This window comes from Peromyscus leucopus, chromosome 9, assembly GCF_004664715.2.
Source record: "Peromyscus leucopus breed LL Stock chromosome 9, UCI_PerLeu_2.1, whole genome shotgun sequence".
In the NCBI taxonomy this organism is placed as follows: Eukaryota; Metazoa; Chordata; class Mammalia; order Rodentia; family Cricetidae; genus Peromyscus; species Peromyscus leucopus.
In genome coordinates, this window is record NC_051070.1 from 50,017,128 (window position 1) to 50,042,548 (window position 25,421).

The 25,421-nt window shown below is 43.2% G+C and overlaps 1 protein-coding gene across 1 annotated transcript; it reads left to right on the forward strand.

Annotated features, from left to right (window-relative positions):
• Positions 1-823: 823 nt before the first annotated feature.
• Positions 824-25,312, forward strand: Itm2b (integral membrane protein 2B). The gene is made up of 6 exons (XM_028877652.2): positions 824-1,134; positions 19,695-19,823; positions 21,705-21,911; positions 22,362-22,472; positions 23,438-23,588; positions 24,584-25,312. The coding sequence occupies exons 1-6, from the start codon at positions 1,018-1,020 to the stop codon at positions 24,667-24,669; spliced, it is 801 nt and encodes a 266-aa protein (XP_028733485.1). The 5' UTR covers positions 824-1,017; the 3' UTR covers positions 24,670-25,312.
• The last annotated feature ends 109 nt before the right edge of the window (positions 25,313-25,421 follow it).

Here is a 25,421-nt window from a genome sequence, read left to right on the forward strand (position 1 = left end):
GAAGACCCAGCAGGAGTATGGACCGGTGTCTTCTGTCAGTCATAAGTCTTCAATGGAGCCTTTCTTATTTTAAAGAAAAATAAGGACTTATCCTAAGTACATTGTCACAAATCACAGATTGGCCTGGTGCACATTTTTTTTTTTTTAAACAAATGAGCATGGTTGCTATATTTTGTTTTACCGGTGTGGGATTTCAGGAATACAAATCGCCAAAGAGGGTCCCTTGTCATTAGATTGGGACTAGGCAGGCAGGACTTGGTCCAGGCTGGCACTGACCTCTGGAGGGAGGAAGAAAAGACCAGCCTGGTGAGTCAGGCAACGCCTTAGGGTGAGGTCTGTGGGAGATAAGTCAGATCACCATCAGGACACAGTGCTTCAAATACTCCTATGCTCTACTGAGACGCTTGCTAAGAAGTGAGTAAACGGAGTTTTTATTTTATTAATTGATTTTCTCACACAAAAATTCCACAGCTTTTGGAGCTCACAACTGAAGAGACTCGGGGCGGGGGTGGGGGGCCTATCAGAGGTTAACTTATCCTATGCAGCCAAGCAGCCGAGTTCACCCCATTTTCTTATCAACCAGCCACACTGGGCCCCGCCGGAGGTCAACTAGTTGGAAGTGAATTCAGAACCGGAAAATCCAGGCAGCCCAGAGCGGCAACAAGTCCCAGCTCAACCAGGCGCGCCCTGCACAAAACCTGGCCGGATTCCCGGGGAGCGTGGGGGCCCAGGGAGGGTCTGGCGTGGGTCCAGGCCCCGCCCCGCGCAAGGCCCCGCCCCGCCCCCACGGGCCCCGCCCCTCCGGGCCCCTCCCCGCGCCCGTGCCCCAGCTGCGAGGCCGGGAACCGAGCTGCTCGGATCCGCTGCTGCTGCTGCCGCGCCGTCCGCTCCTCCGCTGCAGAGTCGCGCCCGGAGCTCGGCCGACTAGGCTGCACCCGCAGCCGGGATCCCGCCGCTCGCGACCCCAGCCTTCGCCGCTGCCGCCGCCGCCGCCCGCAGGGCGCCCCAGGCCGCACCATGGTGAAGGTGACGTTCAACTCGGCGCTGGCCCAGAAGGAGGCCAAGAAGGACGATCCTAAGAGCAGCGAGGAGGCGCTCATCATCCCCCCGGATGCCGTGGCGGTGGATTGCAAGGTCCGGGCTAGGGTCGCGGGCGGGGTCCCCGCGGAGGGGACGGGCGCCCCGAGCGGCCCTCCGCTCCCCGGGCACCGTGGTGCGTGTGTCTCGGGCGGGACGGGGTCTCGGCCCTGGCGACCCCCGCGGGGACAGTTGCAGAGGTGTGCGAGCTCCGGCAGCTTTTGCACCTGGTTTGGTCGCCGGGGGACCTGCAGCGACTGGCCCCGCCACCGCCGAGTTTAGCACTTTTCTTCCAGGATAAATACTGTGCCTAAAATGGCTGACATCATAACAAGCCTAAACCTCTGTTGTTTCCTACTTTCGTTTCTAGGCTGAACAGCACTTGGACTAAGTCCAGCGACTGTAAGCATCTTAATTTTGGAAGCCGTTTCTTTTACAAACTCTCTTGCCTACAAATGGCCCTCGGGGGTGTTGGCAGGTGAACTTCACCTTGGGGTCTGGGGGCGGTGTGTGTGTGGGGGGGAGAGGACAACACTGTACTGGGAGTAGCTTATGGGTGGCGATTTTATTAGTGGAACAAATATTCCAGGTGAAAGTAATTACTATTGTAGCTGTTCCGTGTAGCCAACAGTTGACTTTTAAATGTTATCCGTGTCTTTCTGGGGACTACTGATAAAGGGAAACCTGGAATCCAAACGTAGGAATTTGCTCCTGCTCCTGCAAAATTCACCCTCATTTCACCAAATCCTCAGTAAACACCGAATAAGCATGATTGAAGCCGTCGCTGGATTCACTCTTTTAAAGTGACTTACAATAATGCTTTTAAATATGAATATAATTGTCTCCTAAGTTTTACTCTTCGGCCATGTCTTTAGGCTGCAGACATTTGATACCTTCAGATACTAACTGTAGATGTTGCTTAATTTTTCACTAACACTTTTCAGTACCTATTATCACTTGGGTAGTTTCAGTTTTGACTCAAAAACAATCATTCGTGTCCCTGGTACGAGTAATAAGGGGTGTTTTTTTTTTTTATGATGTAATGAAAATTACTATTAGGAAACAGGCCGCTAATGCCCCATAAAATTTTTTGAGAATACAATGGCAATCTGGGCGGCTTGTACTCGTTTTCTGGAAATGTTCCAGTTAAAAGCAAACATCGGGTTGATTTTTAAATGACTGCCTTCCCTTGAGATAGCACGATTGAGCTGGTTCCTGAAAAGGATTAAAGATTCTGGCCTTCATATTGTTTTCCTGAACCCAGTGCAAACAGTCTTGGTCTTGAAAATGTTTCGAATTCACAGGTGAAAATTACCTTAGCCAATTATCTTATCCCCTTGTCAGATGCACATTTTATATAAAATAGGCCTGTAGTCAAGGACTCAAGTCACCACAGCCTCCTGGTCAGGATCCTTGTTTGTGGAGACTGAGTCTCACCTGGCCCAAACTGGGTTTGACCCAACCCTGAGCCTCCTTCATCTTCCTCCCAAATCCTGGGATTACAGGTGTGCACAACCATGCCCAGCTTCAAAGATACAGTCTTAATGTTATTATATAGGTATCTGCTGTTTAAATTTTAAAAATATAACTCCTCCCACTCTAAAGAAAGTACCAATGATGTCATTTCTCTATCCTTTATTCCACTGTTGTAAAGGTTTGAAACGCTGGACAAACCTCAGAATCCACTTACCTGAGTAGGTTTGAATCAGACTGTTGGCAAGTCTTACCTCATTTTCAGGCTCTTAGGATTTCTCATATGCTCACCATAGTTTAGTTTTTTTATTTCAAAGTAACTATAGCTCCATACTTTTGTTTCTTAATTTCTCTGATCTCTATGTCCAAAGAAAAATACTGAGGATTAAGCAGTGAGGGGTCATGTTTCTTTATAGACACGCAGAAGTCACAGCCAAATTGGTTACTACAACAAATAACTTAATCCTTTTTCCTTTTCTGGGGGAGGGGGACACGACAATATTTATCTACGATGAAAGTAGGGAGGCTAAAGGCAAAGCCTCCTTAAGGACAGACATCTGTGAGAACTTCTGATCTCATTTCGGAGCTGCGGAGTGATTACATAATGTTCTGGTGCTCCTTTGGGCTGGCTGGTGTGGCAAGCGCCTTGTCTGACTGCCTGGGCTGGGAACAGAATTAGCCTTAGTGTGTTCTGCCTGGGGCATTTCCTTTGGCCTAGAGGACCACACTAGGCTAGGCTAGTTGTAGTTCAGAACTCCGTAAGAAAAGCATGTTAACTCTTAGAGACCACATTAATCATGGATCATGTTTTGTTGTTGTTTTTGTTTTGTTTGTTTAAATGTGCTTGAGGATGACCCCTCTGGGTATCCACAACCCGGTGCCGTAAGAATTCTGGTCCCTCCTGTCACTCAGTGGCTTATGTAACATGTATTCCTGTACTTTTAACACTGCTCTCCTGCTGTTTCTTTCCCCGCAGAGAACCTTCTGGAAGCAGTTCCCCTGCTCCATTATGGTTTCAGTCTTGTCTTTTCAGTAGCTGTAATTCCAGCAGCTCTTTCTTTCGATTGCACTATCCCAACTAGTTTGCATTCTTTTCCGTCCACGTTTTCCTGTTGACGGTCTTGTCCTCTTCCCAGACCTGTCCATGTAGACACAGAGCTCTTAGAGGCACAGGCACAGCAACGAACTGGAGTGACATGATTTGTGTGACAGAGTTCAGTTTGAAATGATACGCATGCACTTAGGCTACAGGCCTTGATTTTTGTGCTCATGCCCTTTGAACCCTGGAAAACTGTTGTGGATGTGCAAATACAGAAGAAAAGACTGTTACTGTATCAGAAGTTGCAAATAAGCCCCAATACAACTGTTTGACTTTTTCTTTTTAAAGCTTAAAATTTAATTTTCCTTTTTTATAAAATGAGAGGATAGAGCCAGATGGCCCGCAGGGACTCTTTCAGTTTTAAAATTCTATGAAGAGGCTAGGATTATATAATTGCATTTTTTTTTTTTTTGCAATAATGAAAATTGCTGTTTGGGGCTTTGTTTTGAGCCAGGGTCTCCCATGGCCCAGGCTGGCCTTGAACTCAGTAAATAGCTGATGATGACCTTGAACTCCTGGTCCTCTGGTCTCCACTTCCTGGAGTGTTGAGATTGTACTCAAATAGCACCACACCCGGCTTACAATTCAATTGTTTCAATTGTGGGAAAAACAACCACCACCACCTCCTCCTCTCCCTAACAAGACAATTTCCTGTCTTCCTTTCCACACTTAATTTGTTCCATCCCTCCCTTGAGTCCTCCTAAGAGGCAGTGGCCAAAGTAAAGGAAAAAAAAAAAAAAACTAAACAGAGGGGAGGATTATGTAATAAAGTGGGTTCCCATTTCTGCTTTCCTCACTGTGGAGCCGGGGAGGAAGCAGCCATTCTTGCTGCAGTACCTGCTCATGAACCCCCTCTTCTCAATTGCAGCCCTCAAAATAACTTGTTTGCTTCGTGAGCCGGCCTCACAGGCTGCTTGTGATGCACTGTAAGAGGTAAATTGCTTGCAGAGCCAACAAAATGGACAGCATGGGTCCCAGAGTGAAGATCACATTGAGTTGTCACAAAATGGCTGAAGGGATCCTGGTTTATGCTGATTTTTCTCTATAGTTACAATACAGTCGGGACTGGATGATTTAATAATTTAGATTTTTGTTTGTGATGATGGTTTTGGTGTTTCTGTGGCTGGAGCGGAGATAGGAGAACATAAAATGCGTGTTGATCTGTAGAGGGACTGGGAACTTGGCTCTCTTTAACCAGAGTGCATCCCATTACCTATTAACGTAATCTTATGTAAGTTTATTATAGAGTAGACTCAGCTGTCCCAGAACTCACTGTAGATCAGGCTGGCCTGGAAGGGGCTACCATCCTCCTGCCTCTGCCTCTTAATACTGGGACAAGCATGCCCCACCATGCCTGGCTAGAGCCAGTACTACAGCGTTTACATTCATTAGGTCTTGGCCTCCATAGAGGATATGGATAGCTGAAGTGAGTTTTATTCTGGGAGACTGATAAATTGCTTCTGGAGATCTCTGCTGGGACACTTTGGCTTTTGAGGGTGGGTGAGGTTGCATATTGTCATTGGTTGGAGGGCAAGTTAAGTGCCAGGAAGATAAGTGTTCCCCAGGTGGACAAAGTCAGATATTGTCCTTGGCATAATCACAAACCTCTAAGAACTCATGAAATTCAGCTCTACCACCTAAGAGTTTTATGTCAATAGCAGTATTTTTTTTTTTTTAACTAGAAAAATCTCAAACACATTTATGATCTGGGTATATTTAATGTGTTCAGTGTTCAACTTCCAAGTGTTTATTATGTGTTGTAAAGCCTGACCTGTGTGTTAATGCCCAGAGAAGAATGTACGAGGCAGTAATCTGAGACATTTCAGTTTCATCAAACCATAGCCCAGATATTTGACGTGGCTTCAAAAGCTGCATTCTTTGTCAAAAAGGGGATGCTTTCTGAATTCGTGTTTTGACTAGAGTCTCTGGGATCGCTTTGTGTGACACCGTGTTAGAGTAAAGATCATCCTGGACAAAGAAATGGGTCAAAATAAATGTGCTCTCTTTAACTGTTTGGCAAGAGTTCCACTTCCGTGATCCTGGGAATTGAACCTAGAGCCTTGTACCTGCTTGCCGAGGGCTTTCCACCCCCGCCCTGAGCTATTTCTCCAGCTCTTAAATGTGTCACTTTAATTAGAGCCTGGAGACTGGAGGAGGAGTTAAGGACTTTCCCACCACCAAAGGATTCAGGCCATCCACTACCTGTGAAGATAAGGGACCTGCCGCTTGCTTCTCAGTCTAAAGGTGATGGTTATCTGAATGTCGTAGACAATGGTTAACTCTGGGGCCCTACTTGCGTGCAGTGAGCTCTAGTTCTGGGTAAAGCTAGGCACTCTGCAGGAGCTTCCCACCAATCGTCTTCTACAAGACAGAGAGCTGAAAGTTCAAGGTTTGAGATTACGTTGCAGAAGTGACCCTAGGGACAGCATTTTAAACTTTCCACTTAACACAATGAATCTCATTCCTTGGTGTGCTATCTTTATAAATTACTAAAACAAAACTTCACTAAAACAAAAAGCAACAACAACAAAAACCCTCCTCTTTACCTAATTGTGGTTTTTTTTTTTTTCCCACTTCTGTATTTGGATTCTTATTCTCACAAGCTTTAAGCTCATGGTGTGTTACCAATCATTGAATGAACACTTAAGATTTGCTGATTTTTAAAAGTTCCTACCACATTGAATGGAGGAGAAAAAAAAGCTAAGAAGTATTTTAATAGTTGTCCCATTTTAGGACAAGTTAGACTGATAATAAACTTTTTATTCCCCAACAGGAAACTGAATTCATTTATAGGAATGAGAAAATGACCCTTATTGGTACTGGCTTGATTCTCCTCACTCTGCGTCCTAACTTTGCACTCACTGCTATATCTTGCATGCTCACAGGTTTCCTGGAGTGATTCGTGACCTAATGTGAATATGACTGAAGCTTAATGTTGAAATAAAATTTATAGTCTGGTTTATTAATGCTAGCAATTTTAAGTTACATAGCAAATTTATTTGAGAAATTGACACTGTATGTGGCATTAGAACCTCTTTTTTTTTGTTTTTTTTTTTAATTTTTGTTGTAGGACTTGACTGTTGTTGTCGAGGCTGGACCAGAACCTATGGTTCCCTCCTGCCTCAGGCTGGAAAGTGCTGACAGATTCAGGTGTGAATTTGAAATAGTCATATAAACATTTTTGTTTACACAAGTATTCCACAAGGTAGTTGAATTCCATATCTTAAAGAATAAGCTTTGGTGGATTTTTAATATTCACATTGAACTTTTTTCTACTTTTTTTTTTTTTTTTTTTTGGTTTTTCGAGACAGGGTTTCTCTTGTGTAGCTTTGCGCCTTTCCTGGAACTCACTTGGTAGCCCAGGCTGGCCTCGAACTCACAGAAATCTGGCTCTGCCTCCCGAGTGCTGGGATTCAAGGCGTGCGCCACCACTGCCCGGCTACTTTTTGTTTTTAAACAAGGTCACACTATGGCAGCCCTGGTTCCCCTGAAACTCACTATGTAGACCAGGCTGGCCTCAAAACTCAGTGCTTTACCTCTCTCTGTATCCTGAGTGTGGGAACTAAAGGCACGAGCTATCTATCACACCTGGCTTGAACTTTTAGTGCCAGATTCTTTTTAGAAATTAAATTCGTTTTTTAGTGAGTGTAAAGCTTAAATATTTTTTTTTCTAAAACATGATTGCAGTATTTAATTTAAAAGTTTTTGATGAGACAAACCTCAGTCTGTAACCTAGGCTGACCTCAGGACTACAATCCAGCCTGGCTCTGAGCTCACCGCACTCTTGCTGCTTTGGCCTCCTGGGTGCCCTGACGTCAGGCTTGAGCCATTGTACGTGGTTAAAATTAATTACCATAAAAAAGCAAACAGCTAATACTATTTTATTTTCTCTCTCACTTTCTCCCCTTTTCTGAGATTGCTTTGTAACCCAGGCTAGCTTGAAGTTTACTATGTAGGCCAGACTGGCCTCAAACCCATGGCATTCTCCCGGCCTCTGTCTCTAGGTCCTAGAATTACAGGCACGCACCACCATGCAGTTCTCATTGTTAAACTGCATAGATCATTGTGGTATCCAGAAGATCCCCTGTTAGACTAGGGAAGGTGACATCGAGAGACGGTCATTGTTACTCATTTAGTTTTTGCTTTTACTTTTGGATGGTATGGAAAAGTCCCCGGGCCCAGCACTTTCAGCCAGCACAGGGCTGGGCGTGTTAAACAGCATGGCAAACTCAGCACCTTATTGCCCAAGAAAGGCAACTTGAGGAAGCAGAGTTGTCTGCGTAGTAAGCAAGTTAGACTTTCTCTGGTTTTCACTTAAAAAAATCAGGCCGACTTATTTCTTGGGCTGCTGCAGGCGGTAGTTTTCTCCCGGTTACAGGACCCACAGATAAGCCCACGCAGTCCCACTGAGCTACTCCACACAATACCCTATAATACCGTTATTTCTTGGTGACAGGACCCACAGAGTAAGCCCACACTCTACCACTGAGCGACTCCACATAATACCCTATAATACCACAGCTTTAAAGGCAAATGAGGATTTTTATTCTAATTCACACAATAATTTAGCTAGAACCACTAATGGCTTTACACGGACCACCATTTTATAATCTCCTTTCATGTGGGAAGCAGAGCTATCGAAGTTGGGCTCGTGTGTTCCTGTGTGACATTCTGCTTGGTCTTCTGTGGCATAGGAAATAGAATGACAGCTGACATTTTTTAGTGATTAGGGAAAAGAGAGTTAAGAAATGATATTTCTCCTTTTTACCTAGTACCCTCACTAAGTGGGTCTGGGGATATAGTTTGGGCTTCAATACAGTTCAGTGATGGTAACTCAAGTGTTGTGGGTCAGGTTTGAACCTTGCCTTGGTCTCTCAAATGCTGTGTTGATTAAATCACCTGAGGTCTCTCTCGGCTTCCGTTTCCATCAGCAGCACAGTGACTACAGGACTCAGAAGCCATGCCCTCAGGCCCCCGGCAGCCAATACTGCTTTGGGATATGACCTCTGGGATGTTGTTCCGGATGTCCCTACTTTGCTCCGTTGTAGAACAGTGTTGACACTTCCGTCCTGGATTTCCTCAACATAAAAACCTTTAGCGTTCTAAAATGTGTATTTCTCTAGTACATAATAGGTATCAATAGATTAATTTAGTTTTAAAAAGTAAATAGCCCTGCAATATGTTATGGGAACACACTTTAGAGGCCCTGGTGCAGTTAGGTACACACAGCAAAATTTATGCTCTTGAGTGACAGATCACTTTAAATGTATGTACCTGAACTAACACCCCAGGCAGTGCGAAAAGAATTTTGCCACCAACTGGGAAAATTATTTTTTTCACAATATGCCTTCTCTCCTTAGGGACAATCACTATTCTAATAATGAGTGTCCCTTCTCTCCTTAGAGACAATCACTATTCTTATGAGTGTCCTTAAGTTAATCAGAAGCAATTACGTTCACTTCTTAGCCACTTTTGGGCTCATATTACAGTTTGGACACTAGGCCGCTCCGCTTTGAGGCTTCCCTGAGCAGAGGGAAACGCTGCCTAGCCACGTGGTGATAGGAACTCCACATTTCTCTGAGTCAGGAATTCTCAAACATTTTGGTCTCCGAACCTCTTGAGTAAAAGTTAAAAATTGTTCATAAACCCAAGGAACTTTTGCATTCCGAAGGTTTGTATAAAGATATATTTACTATATTAGAAAGAAGGCAGAGTACTTAATACACCTACCACATTAACATGCGCAGCCATTTTGTGAGTCTCAAACATTTCCAGACATCTCCAGTGGTTTCAGAGTAAGGCCCCCAGAGTTGCGCAGTGTGTAGTGGACACTTTGACGGGAGACAGCTGGAGTCTGCATGTCCGTGCTGTTGGTTAAGATGTCACGTATTCAGCTCGTGGGAAACTGTGCTGCCCACTAGAGAGAGAAAGTGAAAACAACGTGATAGCTTTATTAGGAAAATATTAGGACTGTGGACCTCAGGCGGGGCGCTGGACTGCATTTGGGTAACAGTGACTACAAATACTTTCTTATACTGCTCTTTCATGTTATTTTCAAAAGTTTATTTTTAATATACTTTTTTTCTAGTTTATTTTATTTTAAAAGATTTATTAATTTATTATGTATACAGCATATGTGACTGCAGGTCAGAAGAGGGCACCAGATCTCATTACAGATGGTTATGAGCCACCATGTGGTTGCTGGGAATTGAACTCAGGACCTCTGGAAGAGCAGTCAGTGCTCTTAACCTCTGAGCCATCTCTCCAGCCCCTGTAGTTTTAATACTATCATCAGTAGCATCCAAATGGAAGATGGATATAGTTAGCATGTGCATATGTATTTTTCACTACACACATAATCTGTTCTCTTGGTATACATAGTAACTTCTTGCTAAATTGATAGCCACTGCTTTTGTTGTGCGTGACAAGCGCCATTTATACCAGAGTAATGTATATACTTGGATTATACTTCCTTTCTCGTATCAAACCTTTTTCCTTTTTTTAAACTTTTAATTATTTTATGTGTATTGGTGTTTTGTCTGCATATGTCTGTGCATCACATGTGGGAGTTACAGACAGTTGTGAGCCACCCTGTGGGTGCTGGGAATTGAACCTGGGTCCTTTGGAAGAACAGTCAGTGTTCTCAACCATCAGGCCATCTTTCCAGCCCTAAAACCTTTTCCTTTTGTCAGGATTTGATCAATTGTTTCTTGGAGCTGGAGAGAACGTGGCTTCATTTTGTATGTAGTTTTGGTAGTTCATCTTCTGACAGTCTAATTGCCTTTCCGTGTCTTCCGGCTCAGTGGAGAGTCAGTCATTCTGGGCTGCGTTTGCTTCCATGCATTTGATCTGTTTAAAAAAAAAAAAATCTGTGATTAAACTTTGTAGAGCCTCGCATATCTGAGTGTGCCGATTCGGTCTTTCTCCCTCTCCGTGCCTCACTCCCCAGGCTCTTTCTGTAACTTAGGCTGGCCCGGAATGATGCAGTCCATGCTTGCCTCTTACACTCACATGCTCTTCCTGTCTCAGTTTCTTGAGTGCCGGGATTGCAGGCATGCACATTCCCAGCTGATCTTTCGTTCCATTGATAGTTTGGTATCAAGTTCCACTTCAGCTGTGGTCCCTGGGTGCTGCCGAACACTGGCCACGTCTCCAGGTCTGCTGCCATCTGGAGTCTCGTTCTCTGCACATTCATTTTCTTGCTGCTGCTGCTGGTCTCCCCTCTGCAGATGCCTGGGCTTTTCTGCTCATGCTTTGGTGTTGCCCTCTAGGAGACAGCGTTGATAGAACCCTGCTGTCGGTCATTTCCATTCTGTGTGGCTGAAGGTTTGTTTGCTTTGCGTTGGCCGGCACTTCATTGCGTTTTCAGAAGATAAACGTTAGCTGAAAATCAATATTAGGACTTTCAACGCTGCCGTCACCGTGGCTCTTGAAAGTTTAATTAGAATATTCCCTTTGCACTAACAATAGGCCTAATGATAATTAATAATGGATAATAATGGAAACCGTCTGGATTATTGGCACTAATTTAAGACCTGACAAGATGACCTAGAAAAAAGAGCCACTAGTCTCTGATGTCCAAAGAGCCGAGCCTGCTGCTTCCGGAGTAATCTTGAAGACAGCTCACTGCCGACACGGGGATTTTATGTTATGCCTTCACTGCTCCAACTGTGAATTCTACTTTTCAGTGAATATTTTTCACTTTTCACTTTTCTGTTTCGGCCAGTGTCTAGAAGTGTAGCCCAGGCTGGACTAGGACTGGCTATGTAGCCCAGGCTCGCCCTGTACTTGCAGGGGTCCTTCCGCCTCTGCTTCCTGAGTGATAACTCTAGGTTTTCATCACCACGCCCAGCCTTTCATTTTTATCTTGGCTTTTTAAGATTTATTTTCAAATGTGGCAACCTGAATATTCTTTATTGTGTCTATGATTTCAGTAGTCTTTCTTAAACTAGCCTGTATAACTTGATGATCAGTATATCCCTATGAATTTGACAGCATGTTCAAAAGTGTCAATTCTGCTTTTATTAGAAAATTCTATCCCCGGGTCCAAGAGCCAGAAGCATGGTAGAATAAGGAGCCAAGATCAAGTATTTGCACTGAACTTTAATTTTATTTTAGATTTATTGATTTGTTTTTGGGTTTCTAATCAAGGCCCAGGCTGGCCTCTCAGATCCAGCTGTGTAGTGGAGGATGATCTTGAACTTCTGATCCTCTTCCTGCCCTTGTGTCCAAAGTGCTAGGATCACAGTCCGAAGCTGACACCCAGGCACCTCCACTGTTATCAGTGCTGTCTCCACTCAGTGCAGACCGCTGAGCCATTGAGTCAAAGTGCTTCATACCTGGCCACCATGGAAAGGCCAGTGGACCTGCTCTCGGGAGCCTGAGATTAGGTACCTAGTACTTTTTTTTTTTTTTTTTTTTTTTTTTAAATCTTGCCATGTATTGCAGGCTCTCTGCAAACTCAAGGTCTCCTTGCACTCAGGCTCCCAAGTGCTGGAATTGCAGCTGTCTACATCATTGTGCTCAGCTGCGTAGTCATTGTGTTTAACTTTCAAATCCTCGAACTCAAATGGAAGTTGTCTGTAAATGTTCACATTTAAGTTATTTTGTATGGCTCAGTGATGTAGGCCAGTGGTAGAATATAAGGCCCTGGGTTTTATTCCCAGTCTTGCAGTAAGATAATAAATAAGTAGAAATCTCATTAATTTTATATTTTTCAAAAGAATATGCTTAGAATTACCAAAGGTTTTGCATGTCAAATAGAAGTGCTTGCATTTTAATACAAGTATAAAATTATTTTTACTGTGTTTCGTTAAAATCTAACCTCCATACAAAATGAGAGTCGGGGACAGGCTTGGTTCTTTTTTCTGGTCCTGGCTCAGTGGTGGGGGACCACCTGTGGCATGCTGGAAGGTTTTGGGAAGATGGTTGTTACTCTAGACAGACAGGTTCTGGAGGGAGGGAAAAACCTGTCTCCGCCAGCTGATTGTCCCTGGTAGAGGCCGTTTTGCTAACAACGGGTAAAACTCGCCTGTGACGCTGCTTACAAAACAGTTGCCAGTTATTCTCCGTACTTTATAACTCGGCATCATCAACATGGGTAAAGCTCAGAAAGCAGAGAGCGAATAAATAGTAGAGAAACGATGGTTATCTTTAAACTGTGGAAAAAGCATGAGATTTTAAATGGTGCAGGGAAAGAAGAGATTGTAAGTTACTCCTAAAATAGTATTTTACTTTGTATCTGCTTTGCCCTAATGATACAAAATTGAATGATGTGCTCCAACACTGAATGCATTTATTTTACAGCCTTACTGAATTTTCTCTGAATTCAGACCTGCTTGTTTATTTAACCTTGGGCACGTGTTCATTTTATAAGATGCTAATAATTTGGTTCAGATTCTATATATTTCTCTAGATTGTCATGCAGTGGCTTAAATTGTTATTTTTCTTTCTGTATTGTGGAATTTGTTAGCAAAAGAAAAGTGTTCGTGAGAAGCAGTTTTGCTGACCTCAGCACTGCCACTGAGTGCTCCTTTCTTCACCCTCCCCGAGTCTAAATATAGACTAACTCGATAACTCCCGACGAACCGACCAACACGGTCTGGGCTGCCTAGTTTCAGCTCAATAGTAATTAACTTGGCTGAGGCCGCTGTGAACTGTGGCACTTACATGCAGAGAGCAGCTTTCTGCTCCTCAGCGCATGCCCAGCTCTGGAACCCTGCTTCCTGTTTATGTGTCAGAGGTAATGAATACTACTGTGTGGACTTGGTTAGTAATTGAGACAATGACAGTCCCGTTGGAAAAGCCAGTTGGGAAACAGGATTTATATACGGATGGGAATGAAGGAGAAAGAAGGCAGATAGATATTTGCTGTGCTTAACAGATTATTAACCTCTCAGCTTGAGGTCCTGCTTCACCTACATCAGACGCTCTTGGTAACTGATGCTGGTGGTGGTGGACAGATCATGAGGTTTTCTTTTTGATGCTTCTCTACTGAGAAGAGCAGCCTAATGTGCAAGCAGGTGAGCAGAGCATCGCCTAGCCTCTAAAACCTGGAATTCATGGGTCTGGTGGCTCATGCCAGTAATCCTGAGGACTAGGGAGATTGAGGCAAGACTGCCAAGGCTCAAGGGTTGCCTGGACAACTGAGATCTTTCGTCACAATTAAAAGTTTTAAAAGAGAGGAAAAATGGGCTGGAGAAACAGTTTGTCTAGGGTGTAGACTCTAGGTACAGTCCCTAATACCAAGAGGAAAAAAGAAAAGCAGTTAAAAAATTTTTTTTTCATATTTAAGGATTCTTTTACTATTTATTTTAGAAAATATTTTCAATTCATCCGGGAAAGACATAGTTACAGCACAAAATTCCAGTTTCCATTGAAGTTTTGTGCACACAGGAGCCAAGTTAAAACCTATACAGTTAAATGTCCTACAGTGTAACACTTTCTGGAAAGAGTTGGAGGGGCTGACTGTGAAGAGTTTTGTGATGATGCCTGTAAAGGGGAAAAATCCTCTAGGCTGTGGAAATCTCCAGGTGCTGAGAGGGAGCCGACAGGGCAGTGTGGAATCAGTGAACTGTTGAGGGTTGAGCCCATGCCTTGAAAAGAACAGGCAAGTGCTCAATGCCGAGCCACACGCCCAACCTCTATTTCCTGACTTTAAAGTTTTCAAATTTTTGCTTTGCATGCAAAGAAATGCAAAAATCTTTTTATTTATTTTTAAGCAGAGCGAACACAGATTAATTATGGAAAAGTGAGGAGAGAATTCCCAAGACCAGGAGGGCCCCCAAAGGGGGGATACCCCCAAAATCTTCTCCAAGGGACTTCCTTTGGATTGTTTCATTATGTAATACCCTGTCAATATTTACCTATATTTTAAAATGTAGTCATCTGTTTCTGATGGTTCAGTAGCTCATGCTATTTTGAACTTAAGTATATTGATTCTTTTCTCTATTTTCTTTCTTTCCTCTATTCTGTCTTATTTTTAAACCTAGTATTTTTATGCCACAGTCTCCCCAACCCCAAGCTGTCTCTGTTTGGAACATACATTTATTTACTGATTTATTGGGATAGGGTCTACTGTATTAACTCACTCTGTAGCTGAGGATGACCTTGATCTTCTGCTTCTCCCGCCTCCACATCCTTGGCGCGCAGGTCACCGGTGACCCACCACACCTGACTTCATGCAGGTGGTGCTGAAGATCAAATCCAAGGGCTTCACTGTGCTAGACAAGCATTCTCCCCACTTGACCTCCATCCTGGCCTGGCCTGGTCATGTTTAATACTTGGGATACTTTCCTCCACACTACTGTGGTTTGTTTCCAAGGCACTGCTGCAGCATCTGCTGTGAAAGGGAAAACATTACATGTGAAGAGCTTTGGAAAACGTCTCCTAAAAAGCTCGCTCACGTTCCATTCATTATGTAAATAAGGCTCAAATAGAAGTGGCGAAGGATGTGAAGTATTTGTTACTTTGAAACAGAATTTTTTTTAAAAAGTGAACCTTACTTTTTTTTTTTTGTTTGTTTTGTTTTGTTTTGTTTTTCGAGACAGGGTTTCTCTGTGTAGCTTTGCGCCTTTCTTGGAACTCACTTGGTAGCCCAGGCTGGCCTCGAACTCACAGAGAGTGAACCTTACATTTTATTTGAGCTTCTGATGGAAGCCCACTTCTCGAGGCCTCTTAGGGAACTGACTGAGGTGACCTAATTCGTAACTAATGGAAGTAAAGCACAATTTAGCCTTCGTGTTGCTTAAGATATAGTTAAGTGATCTTGCCTTACTGTCCATTAAGATTTATTCCAACCAGAAAATACTGTGGTACCAGAGAGAGAATGCTTTACGGAGCCACGTCTGTGCGTTAGAGACTGAACCTGGGTCTTTGTGTGTCGAGAGCACTTCCCCACCACACTGCGTCCCAGTCTTTTTTAGTTCAAGTTGTCCAGGCTGCCCTCGCACTGTGGCCCCCCTGCCTAGCCTCCTGGGTAGCCGAGATGAAGGCCTTTGACCACCAAGCCGGGCTCTGTCTGAGGCTGAAGATGGGAATAGGCCCAGATGTGTCTTGCTGTCTCCTTTGTAAACTGGGCTAAAGCCTTGACTTTGAGGAGGATTAATGAGACGATAATTGTGTGGGACCTGCGGGAGTTCTCAGCATAGTTGAGGTGCACCAGTTCCAGGGCAGTACAGTGACTTGAATTAATCAGGCCAGGTACAGTTACGGACCCCAGCGAACGGTTTGCTAACAAGAGGTTTTTTTTAAGTACTAGTGTTAAGAGAATGAAAAACACTCCTGAGAATGTGGGGGTGGGCTTCTCCTCACAAAATACAGGACCTCTGCTGTTTCAGAATATGAATGTGATAAATGGAAATCTACTTATTGGTTAATGAATATTTGGGTTGGTTTTAGTTTGGGACATTTGACTAATGATCTTATAAATATTTAACAGGTGATTTATGTTTTTTCCTTTTTGGTATTTTGAAGCAGGTTCCCCAAACCTAGGCATTCTTAAATCTGGGGAGGATTACCTTGAATTTATTTAATATTTTTAAAAACAGTTAATTATTTGTATGAATGTGCCTGAGTAGGCATATGTACCACTTGTGGATCCCCAGGTCCTAAGAAGTGTTGGGTCCCTGGGAACTAGAGTTCCAGATGGTTGTGAGCCGCCTGATGTGGGTTCTGGGATCTGAGCCTGGACTCGCGGGCAAGAACAGTAAGGTTCTTACGCACTGTGCCATCTCGACAGCCCAACCTTGAACTCTTGATTCTTCTGTTTCCCAGGTGCCAGGATTATCGGCTTAGGCCACCCTGTCCGAGGGCAGGTGATGTTTTATAATCTTTAGTAGAGTAATTGACTTGGTTCGATTTCTACAGTTCTCTCTTTTCTCACCCTGTGCCTGTCGTAGCCTGGGTCCTGGCTGGGATCAGGTACCGCCCTGAGTAGAAACAGGCTCCACTTTAACAATGAGTGCCTTCGTCCTCCTGACTAGAGGCTGTGGTGTGAGTGTTAGTAAACCAACAGCTATGGAGTTTGCTCTGTGAGGGTTTTGTTATTGCGTTTCTGTGTTTTTTATTTTATTTTCATTTTTTGACACTGTAGTCCTGGCTGACTTGGAGCAGCACAATGTAGCCCAGGTTGGCCTTGAGTTTTTGGCCATTCTCCTGCTTCAGCCACCAGACTCAGCCTTTTTAATGACTGTTACCTTGAATGCGGTCTATGCTTGTTCTGTAGCTCGGATTGTAATGTGGCTCATCGTGTCTGTTGTACCTGTTTTAATTCGTAAACTACTGACAGTATGAAGCGTGGTTTATTCGCATTTGGATTTTTTATAAGATCTCGACCAGTGTGTTCCACGTAGCTGGCCTTAACAGATGTTAGGTGAAGTGCAGTTACTGCCTTTGCCGGAGAGGAGAGCCAGTTCGTTAGGCATCATAGAGGATTGTGTTGTCCTGCCATTATCTTTCTGGCTGCTGATAGAACTTTTGTGAATCATGAAAAGTTAAACAGCCAAGCTCTTTCTTCATTCAGTCATCAATTATCTGCACGTTAACTAAGTGCCAAGCGCGGCTTAGAGTTTCCAGGAATGCAAAATGAACGCGAATAAACACAGGAACTGTCTAGCCTAGTAACGAGAGATAAGATCTCTACGTGAATTTCTAATGCAAGGAAGCAAGTGACTGAGTAATATGGAGGAAACAGATCAGGTTTGAAGATGGCAGAGCTGTGCGCAAGTTTCGATGGCGTATGGACTTGGGTGTGTAATTTAGCTCCTCAAGTAGACTCTTGTAGATACCTTTATTCTCAAGCCGTGTTTCAGGTGCTGATAACGGTCTTTAAAAGTGTTTTAAAGTGAAGTGAAGTTCTTTAACAAATTAATCTGTTCTGCTGTCCCAGAACAATTTTTTAAAATAACTTAAGAATTCAACTCCGTACCAAGGCCCTCTGTGGCCTGCCCCAGTTACCTCTCTTCATCCTAGGATTCCTCCCACCGTCCTGAACACTCAGCTGCACCACATCTCCCTGGCAATGTCCTGTATCCTGCCTTTGTGATTTTATTCATTCTTTACCTTTTATATCATTTCCTGGAACATTGTCTTCTGCCTGGCAATGTCTGTCTGTCCCGTAACCTTGGATGCCATGTTCTTTCCCTGGGAAGTCTCTCCCTAACTCATCCTGTCTCATAGGCTCTATGCATTTTTCCTATCAGAGCCCATATTGTGTTCTTTAGTGTCTTAGTAGACAGGAGATGGAGTTTTATATGATAGATCAGGCTGGCCGAGAGGTCACTATGTAGTCTAGGCTGATCTCCAACTCATGGCAGTCACTGGCCATAGCCCTCAAGTGCTAGGATTATAGGTATACACAGTCTACTTGGCTCTTTTGTGGATTTATTTTCTAGAATGGTCCAGCTCATCTTTTCCTTGGCAGATTCTGTATTCCTAGTGCCTAATACAACTGTTTAAACATATTAGACAAGTATAATTTATTTTCAGAATTGTTTGTTGCATAGTTAAAAGGATAAACCCAAAAGCCTGAGAACTCACTGTCTTTGTAACAGTGAGGCTGCATATTGTTTCTTGACGTCCACCCGTGGTTCTTAGCTATTCATTTATGCACTCGTAGGCAGGAACCTGGCAGATAGGCTTGGGTATGTGCATACTTGGCTTACTGAGCAGCTGATACCAAATGCCAAGAGTGACCGTCTTCATCTGTTGTTCCAACCCCCACACTTGCCCCCGCCCTGAGAGTAATTATGCCGGGAATACTTTGTCTCCTGCCACATTGTCAGGCAAGCTCAAACAGACCTTGTGTGCTTTCTTGCTCAGGTCTGTAAAGCCTTATCACCTTATCCACAGAGTTCTTAGAACTTTCCACTACTAGGATACCTGATAAATTGGTCCAGGTTCCCTCCCATCCCATGCTGCATTTCAGTAGACTTGTTCTACACAGCCATTGATGAGAACTACCTAAAATGAAGTCCTCTCCAAAGCATTTGGTCTGAACCCGACATTGACTATTATTTGTTATTCTGTAAGGTTCTGTGTTTAAAAGTGGAGCTTCCTACTCTGTGAATGTAACAGCACATGCCTGTCATCATCGCAGTTACAGCGCAGAGGCAGCAGGGATTGCTACAGATTTGAGGTCAGCCTGGGCTACATGGTAAAGAGCCTCTCTCAACAAAACAAAGTGTTTTTTGAGTGCATCACATTGTTCTTGTGGCTACAATACCTGGAATTGGACTTTGCCCAGTAGTGTCCAGATATGATCTCTTGTCTTAGAATCGGAAATATAGAACTGTAGTTTTTTTTCCTAAGGGACTTGTCACATTAGCCGTAGCTACTCTCTTGGGCCAATAAGACTGACTCACGGTGTTTTTGTTGATCATTCATCCAGTTTTTCTGTCATGCTTACCATTTTCTGATGAGTCCATATTGGGTTTTAGGGTTAGTTCCTCAAAAGAAAGTGAAAACCATTATTAAACTGAGATTCGGGAAGGGGTAGAATTATAGAATTAATTTTAGATAATTATCTTTGTTTTAGTTTCTGTTTATTCAAAGAATTTCAGTGCCCTATCTTATTACTTTTGCTAGTGTTCTTGTAAGCTTTTCCTGTAGATTGTAAAGAATGGTTTTATATCTGGAATGAAATCAGCAAATTACTTGTAAAGGCTAACAATTTTATAAATGATCCAATTAGGAAATACATAAGCTATGTAATGCAACAAGGTTGTGTTAACTTTTTTCTGAATTTCAAATGTTAGAAGATACCACCAAAAGTTATGTATGGAAAATAGACATTGTTGTTTGTATTACCGCTCAAGACATTGTTAGTAGATGAAATATTGAGAGAGAGAGAGAGAGAGAGAGAGAGAGAGAGAGAGAGAGAGAGAGAGACTCCCTGGGGACCAGTGTCCATCCTGTCTGAGGAGGCATAGGGTTCTTGATGCCCTTCTTCCTCATTCTATGGTTGGTTTTGATTGGAGCCATACCTGCTTTGGTCTTTACCTTCTGTGATTCTGCATATTAACTGACTGTCCTTTCCACATTTTAGGACCCGGACGAGGTGGTTCCTGTTGGACAGAGAAGAGCATGGTGCTGGTGCATGTGCTTTGGCCTGGCTTTCATGCTTGCTGGGGTCATCCTCGGAGGCGCATACCTGTACAAGTATTTTGCACTTCAGGTATCGTAAAAAGATATTTAAACTTTTTTTGTTACATTTATTTATTTGTTTGTTTATTTATGGGGGAGGGGGTGTGGTCAGAGACAGCTTGGGGAGTCAGTTCTCTTCGTTTTTACCTTGGAGGTCCCAGGGATTGAATTCAAACTGTTAGGCTTGGTGGCAAGTACCTTTACCCAGTGAGCAGTCTTGCCAGCTCCAGAAGAATTAGTTTTTGATCTGGATTTTTTTCTCCTTTCCACTGTGAATTAGAACATGGTCCCTACCTTGCTCTTAAGTGTGCACTGTCTGTCTGGAGCTTTTCATTACTTGTGTGTTTACCAGAAAATTAAACACAAAAGTCATTGAAAGCAGAATGACGGTGTTTGGATGCTGCAAATGAGTTTAAGTTGTTGAATGATATTTTTCAAAATAGACTTTAACTTTCCTACCATATTTGATAGTAAAGAGATATCTTTGGATGAACGTACAAGCTACGATGTTGACAGACCAGTTTGGGTCGGGACATGACGGCTCTTGCTATAGCTTTGTCTAAGAGTTGGGTGACTTGCAGAGACGATGAAGTCACTTTTGATGAAAACTGCCTGTTATTTAGTGCTCATAGTGCTCTCAGTGTGTAAGATACTGATTCCACTCAATTACAGTTTATGATATCATCTGAGACACACACACACACACACACACACACACACACACACACACACCTGTCCTTAAGGAATCTTGAGAGACATTTACTTTAAAGCTTGTGTGACTACTTCAAACTTTTTAATGTTTCAAGTAGGGGAAAGACTTGGCAATGAGATTTTTAAACTAATTTTGACTTCTTCCAAAGGTTATATGAACTCCATGCTCATTTTCAGTCTTATTCAAGATGATGGCATGTTGATAAACATTACTGAACTAATAGGGTAAATGTATTTTTTTTTTTTTTTTGGTTATGTGAAATAGATTTATGTAGACAAGTCTGGCATTGAACTTTTGATCCCTCTGGCTACATCTTTTTAAAAGTAGTATTTTGTTTTCTTTTATACGAAGTATAACATACAGAAAAATAATTTGCCTTTCCACTGTCAAGAGAGAACATTTGTTACAGAATCTTTTTTCTTTTTTCTTTTTTTTTCTTCTGGTTTTTCAAGACAGGGTTTCTCATACAGCCTTGGCTGTCCTGGAACTTGGTTTTGTGTAGCCCAGGCTGGACTCAAACTCAGACATCTGCCTGCCTCTGTCTCCTGAGTGCTGGGATTAAGGGTGTGAGCCACCCCCCCCCAAGCACTCTTAGTCTTTTATATATGTGTACTTTTAAAATATCTTTCATTATATACATTTATTTCTTGTCTATGTGAGTGGGCACAGTCTCCCAGCTCTACATATACTGGGCATAGTAGCACTTGCCTGGTAGAGCTGAAGAATCAAAAGTTTAGGGTTATCCTTGGCTATATAGCAAGATACAGGGTAGCCTGGGCTACCTGAGATCCTGTCTCAAAGGAAAACATGACTTGTTTCTGAATGTGTTCTATGAGAAACTGCCTACAGGTAGGGGCAGGCCTGTGTGTTTCTTCGTATTTACTTGACACCAGATAGCTTTCACACTGTTTTTTATCTACCACAGAGAGTCACACTGTTTTTTATCTACCACAGAGAGTCAAGAGGAAATCAGCTTCTTTTCTCCTTCTGAAAGACCTTTTTTTTTTTTTTTCCAAAAGACAGCTTCAGAATCTGATAAAGAATGTGTTAGCTCTGTAATTAAACTGTCTGACTTGTCGTCTGAGAAGTAGGAGTTTGTAAGCAAAATACCATTTAGATAGAGGTAGCAGCTTGAGTGAGGCTTACATTTAAAAACCTGTCTCCTGTGGAATTGCTGAAACGGTATTTCCAACTCTGTAGCCAGATGATGTGTACTACTGTGGACTGAAGTACATCAAGGATGACGTCGTCTTGAACGAGCCCTCCGCAGATGCCCCAGCTGCTCGCTACCAGACAATTGAAGAGAATATTAAGATCTTCGAGGAGGATGAGGTTGAATTCATCAGTGTGCCTGTCCCAGAGTTTGCAGACAGCGATCCTGCCAACATCGTGCATGACTTTAACAAGGTGAGCGTATGTACAGGATTATGAAGAGAATGCAGGTTCTCTAGGCTATTTGCAGTTTTAATTTTAATATTTGCTAAATTCTTCTATTTAGGGTTTAGTTGTTATTTAAGAGAGAGGATGGGGAGAGTTGGTGACTCAAAGCGTGAGTCTCATCCCAGCACGGGGGAAGCTGAGACAGGAGGATCACAGGTTTGAGGCCATCTGGTCCGCACAGTGAAGTGCTGTCTAAAATGAGATAAACAGAAATGGGTTCCTCTCCCTCCGAGGCCTGGCCTTACACCTCGCTGCCTGTGGCTTGTCTGCTGATGCCGCCAAGTTCTTGATTCACTGAAATGCAAGACTTAGAAATTCTAAAGCCAGCCGGTCTTGCCGGTACCAATCTTGGAGCCCAGTTGCTGTGTGTCTCAGGTACGCTGAGGTCCATCTGACTGACACGTGTCTTTTCTCCAGAAACTGACTGCTTACCTGGACCTTAACCTGGACAAGTGCTACGTGATTCCTCTGAACACATCCATCGTTATGCCGCCCAGAAACCTGTTGGAGCTACTTATTAACATCAAGGTATCAAGTGTTTTCCATTCTGATTAACGATATGGGTACAGTGTCTTGAAATTCTTCTTTGAAAATTTAGCCTTCTTGGAGCTCACCCTTCTGGAGGGTAGCCAAGGGTTTTACAACAAAGGGCTGACACTGGTGTGCTGTTTTTGCTTCTTTTTAATGCTTTAAATTTTAAAGTTAAAAACATTTTTAGCCGGGCGGTGGTGGCGCACACCTTTAATCCCGGCACTAAGGAGGCAGAGGCAGATGGATCTCTGTGAGTTTGAGGCTAGCCTGGTCTACAGAGTGAGTTCTAGGACAACCAGGGCTACACAGAAAAAAACCCTGTTTTGAAAAACCAGAAAAATAAAAAAGAAAAAGAAATAACATTTTAAAAAAAACATTCAAAACTGGGCTGGCTAGCTCAGTGGGTAAAAGCACCTGCCATGCAAGCCTGATAGTGTGAGCGCAATCCATAAGACCCACAGCGGAAGGGAAAGACCCAACTGCAGGAGGGGGTCCCTGGCATCATCCATGCTCAGGCCTCTACGTTCTATATACATGCACATATTACATACACACTACCTACATACATAGTTAATGATAAATAAAATAGAAATTAAAAAATACTAAAAACAATTTTTCATCCCATTTAAATTTTCCTGAAGGACTAGAAAATTAATATTAACCCGCTATTTAATTTTAGTGCCTCATTGATGGGCATGGCTGTGTTACAACAAAACTGTACGTATTTCTAGGTACAATGACACATGCCTGTAGTCAGTCCTGTCTACTTAGCAGGTTGAGGCAGAAGCAGCAGCTGAGTCTAGGAATTGAAGACCAGCTTGGGCAACAGAGTGAGACCCCAGTTCAAAAACCAAAACTGTGTCTATAAAAACAGATGGTTAAATATTCGTAACCCCCCCCCCCCCCCCCGGAGTTGCTCAGTGCATGTGTTGAAGGTTTGGCGTCGCATTTTTGCATTGTAGGCTGGAACCTACCTGCCCCAGTCTTACCTCCTCCATGAGCACATGGTGATTACCGACCGGATCGAGAACGTGGACCACCTGGGCTTCTTCATCTACCGACTGTGTCACGACAAGGAGACCTACAAGCTGCAGCGCAGAGACACTATTCGAGGTAAGGACGATCAGATAATTCCTATAACGCTTAGGCATTGTGAGTGATGTTCCTGCCCCAGGTGAGAAAGTACAGGGATACGGTGTCACGCTTGGTTAGGATTTCTAGGACTTAGAATCATCTTCATCCCAGACCCACTTCCAGATCAAGTCAGCCAGCCTGAAATGCCATTGCCTTGAGATGCCCACTCCTCAACCTGGGTGTAGAAAAGTCAGGTTTGTCTCTGCATCCCCACTATGGCCCAGCCACAGGAAAGAGGAGGTCTCATTATCCAGAGGTCTCTTCAGCCTTTCACTTGGATTCTCGGGGATCTGAATTGTCACAGGGCCATTCACCTTTCGGGTCATGCTGAGGACAGCCATAGCCAGGTGACTTAGGAAGAAGTAGGTGAGGAATCCAGAGCATTGACTCAACCATGCGGCTTTGCCCAGTCACTCAACCTTGTGTCCCCCCCCCCAACAGAAAGAGGAGCAGCATGTGCCCATTACAAATGCAAAATGAAAGTGCATGTGATGACACAAAGTCCAGGGTGCCATCAGTGACACTGCAGTCTGGTTTCTCGCAGATTGCTTCAACCCAGTAAAACGCTTTCCTGGCCTTTTCTCATCCTTGTAATGACATTGTTCTCACCTCAGGCTGATGAGTCATCTTACATACAAGTTACCATCTTGGCTTATAATTTTCTAAAACTAGTTGGACAGAATGATGTTCATTCTGCAGGCAGATGCAGGTGTGTGGAATGCATCACACATCACTAGAACAGTTCCCAAACCTTCAAGCTCATACATCTGCTGGCAGTTTGGAAAGCACCGGAACCAGTTGCGAGGATGTATGAAAAGACACGGTGGAGAATAACTTTATGAAGGATGGGAATTAGGGACGGCTAGAGAGTGGCATACTCCTGCATATCTAAAGAGCTACTGTGAGAGTGAATGTGACTAGTTTGATGACAGAAGCAAAACCTTTAAAATAAAACCCTTTACCTTCCCAAACAGGTATTCAGAAGCGCGAAGCCAGTAACTGTTTCACCATTCGGCATTTCGAGAACAAATTTGCTGTGGAAACTTCAATTTGTTCTTGAGCAGTCAAGCAAAGCGTGGGGAGAAATGTAATGCCACAGCATAGCCCTCCCCTTGTATTTTGTGCAGTGATTATTTTTTAAAACCTTCTTTTCATGTAAGTAGCAAACAGGGCTTCACTGTCTTCTCATCTCATTTAATTCAATTAAAACCATTATCTTAAAAAAACAAAACAAACAAAACCTTTTCTTCTTTCTAAGTGTGGTGTCTTTGATATTTGAATTAGCAAATGTGTGGGGTCCTAGGTAAGATTTGCTTCTCCATAGAGCTCACATACTCAGAATAATTTCGTTTATCTGGATTTTTCCGTGTTATTTCTGCACTTCCAAGAGGAAGGGTTACCTACAGAATGCAGAAGTTAAAAAGGACCACAGTGACTGACTTGTAGCTGCTACCAGCCCTGCTCCCTAGCTGCTAGTGTTTGAGCCCCCCCTCTGATACCCCTTTAATTGAAATGTTCAGTATTTTCTGTGTTGCATTTAACTACTTTAGAGGATGATTTCAGCCTGATGTTTTAATATCCTAGGCCTCTGCTGTAATAAGATTTTAGACAAATGTTTGGAATTTAAGAAACGACTCATGTTACTAATTTGTATAGCCCGCATCTGTGCAATGGAATATAAATATCACAAAGCTGTGTCATGAGACTGTGTGTTGTTTTTCCCATAAGATAAAACCAAACAAGAATTTGGTTCTCCCTATTTTAAGGTAATCCACATACATAGAGAATGAAACTATTTTATAAAACCTAGTT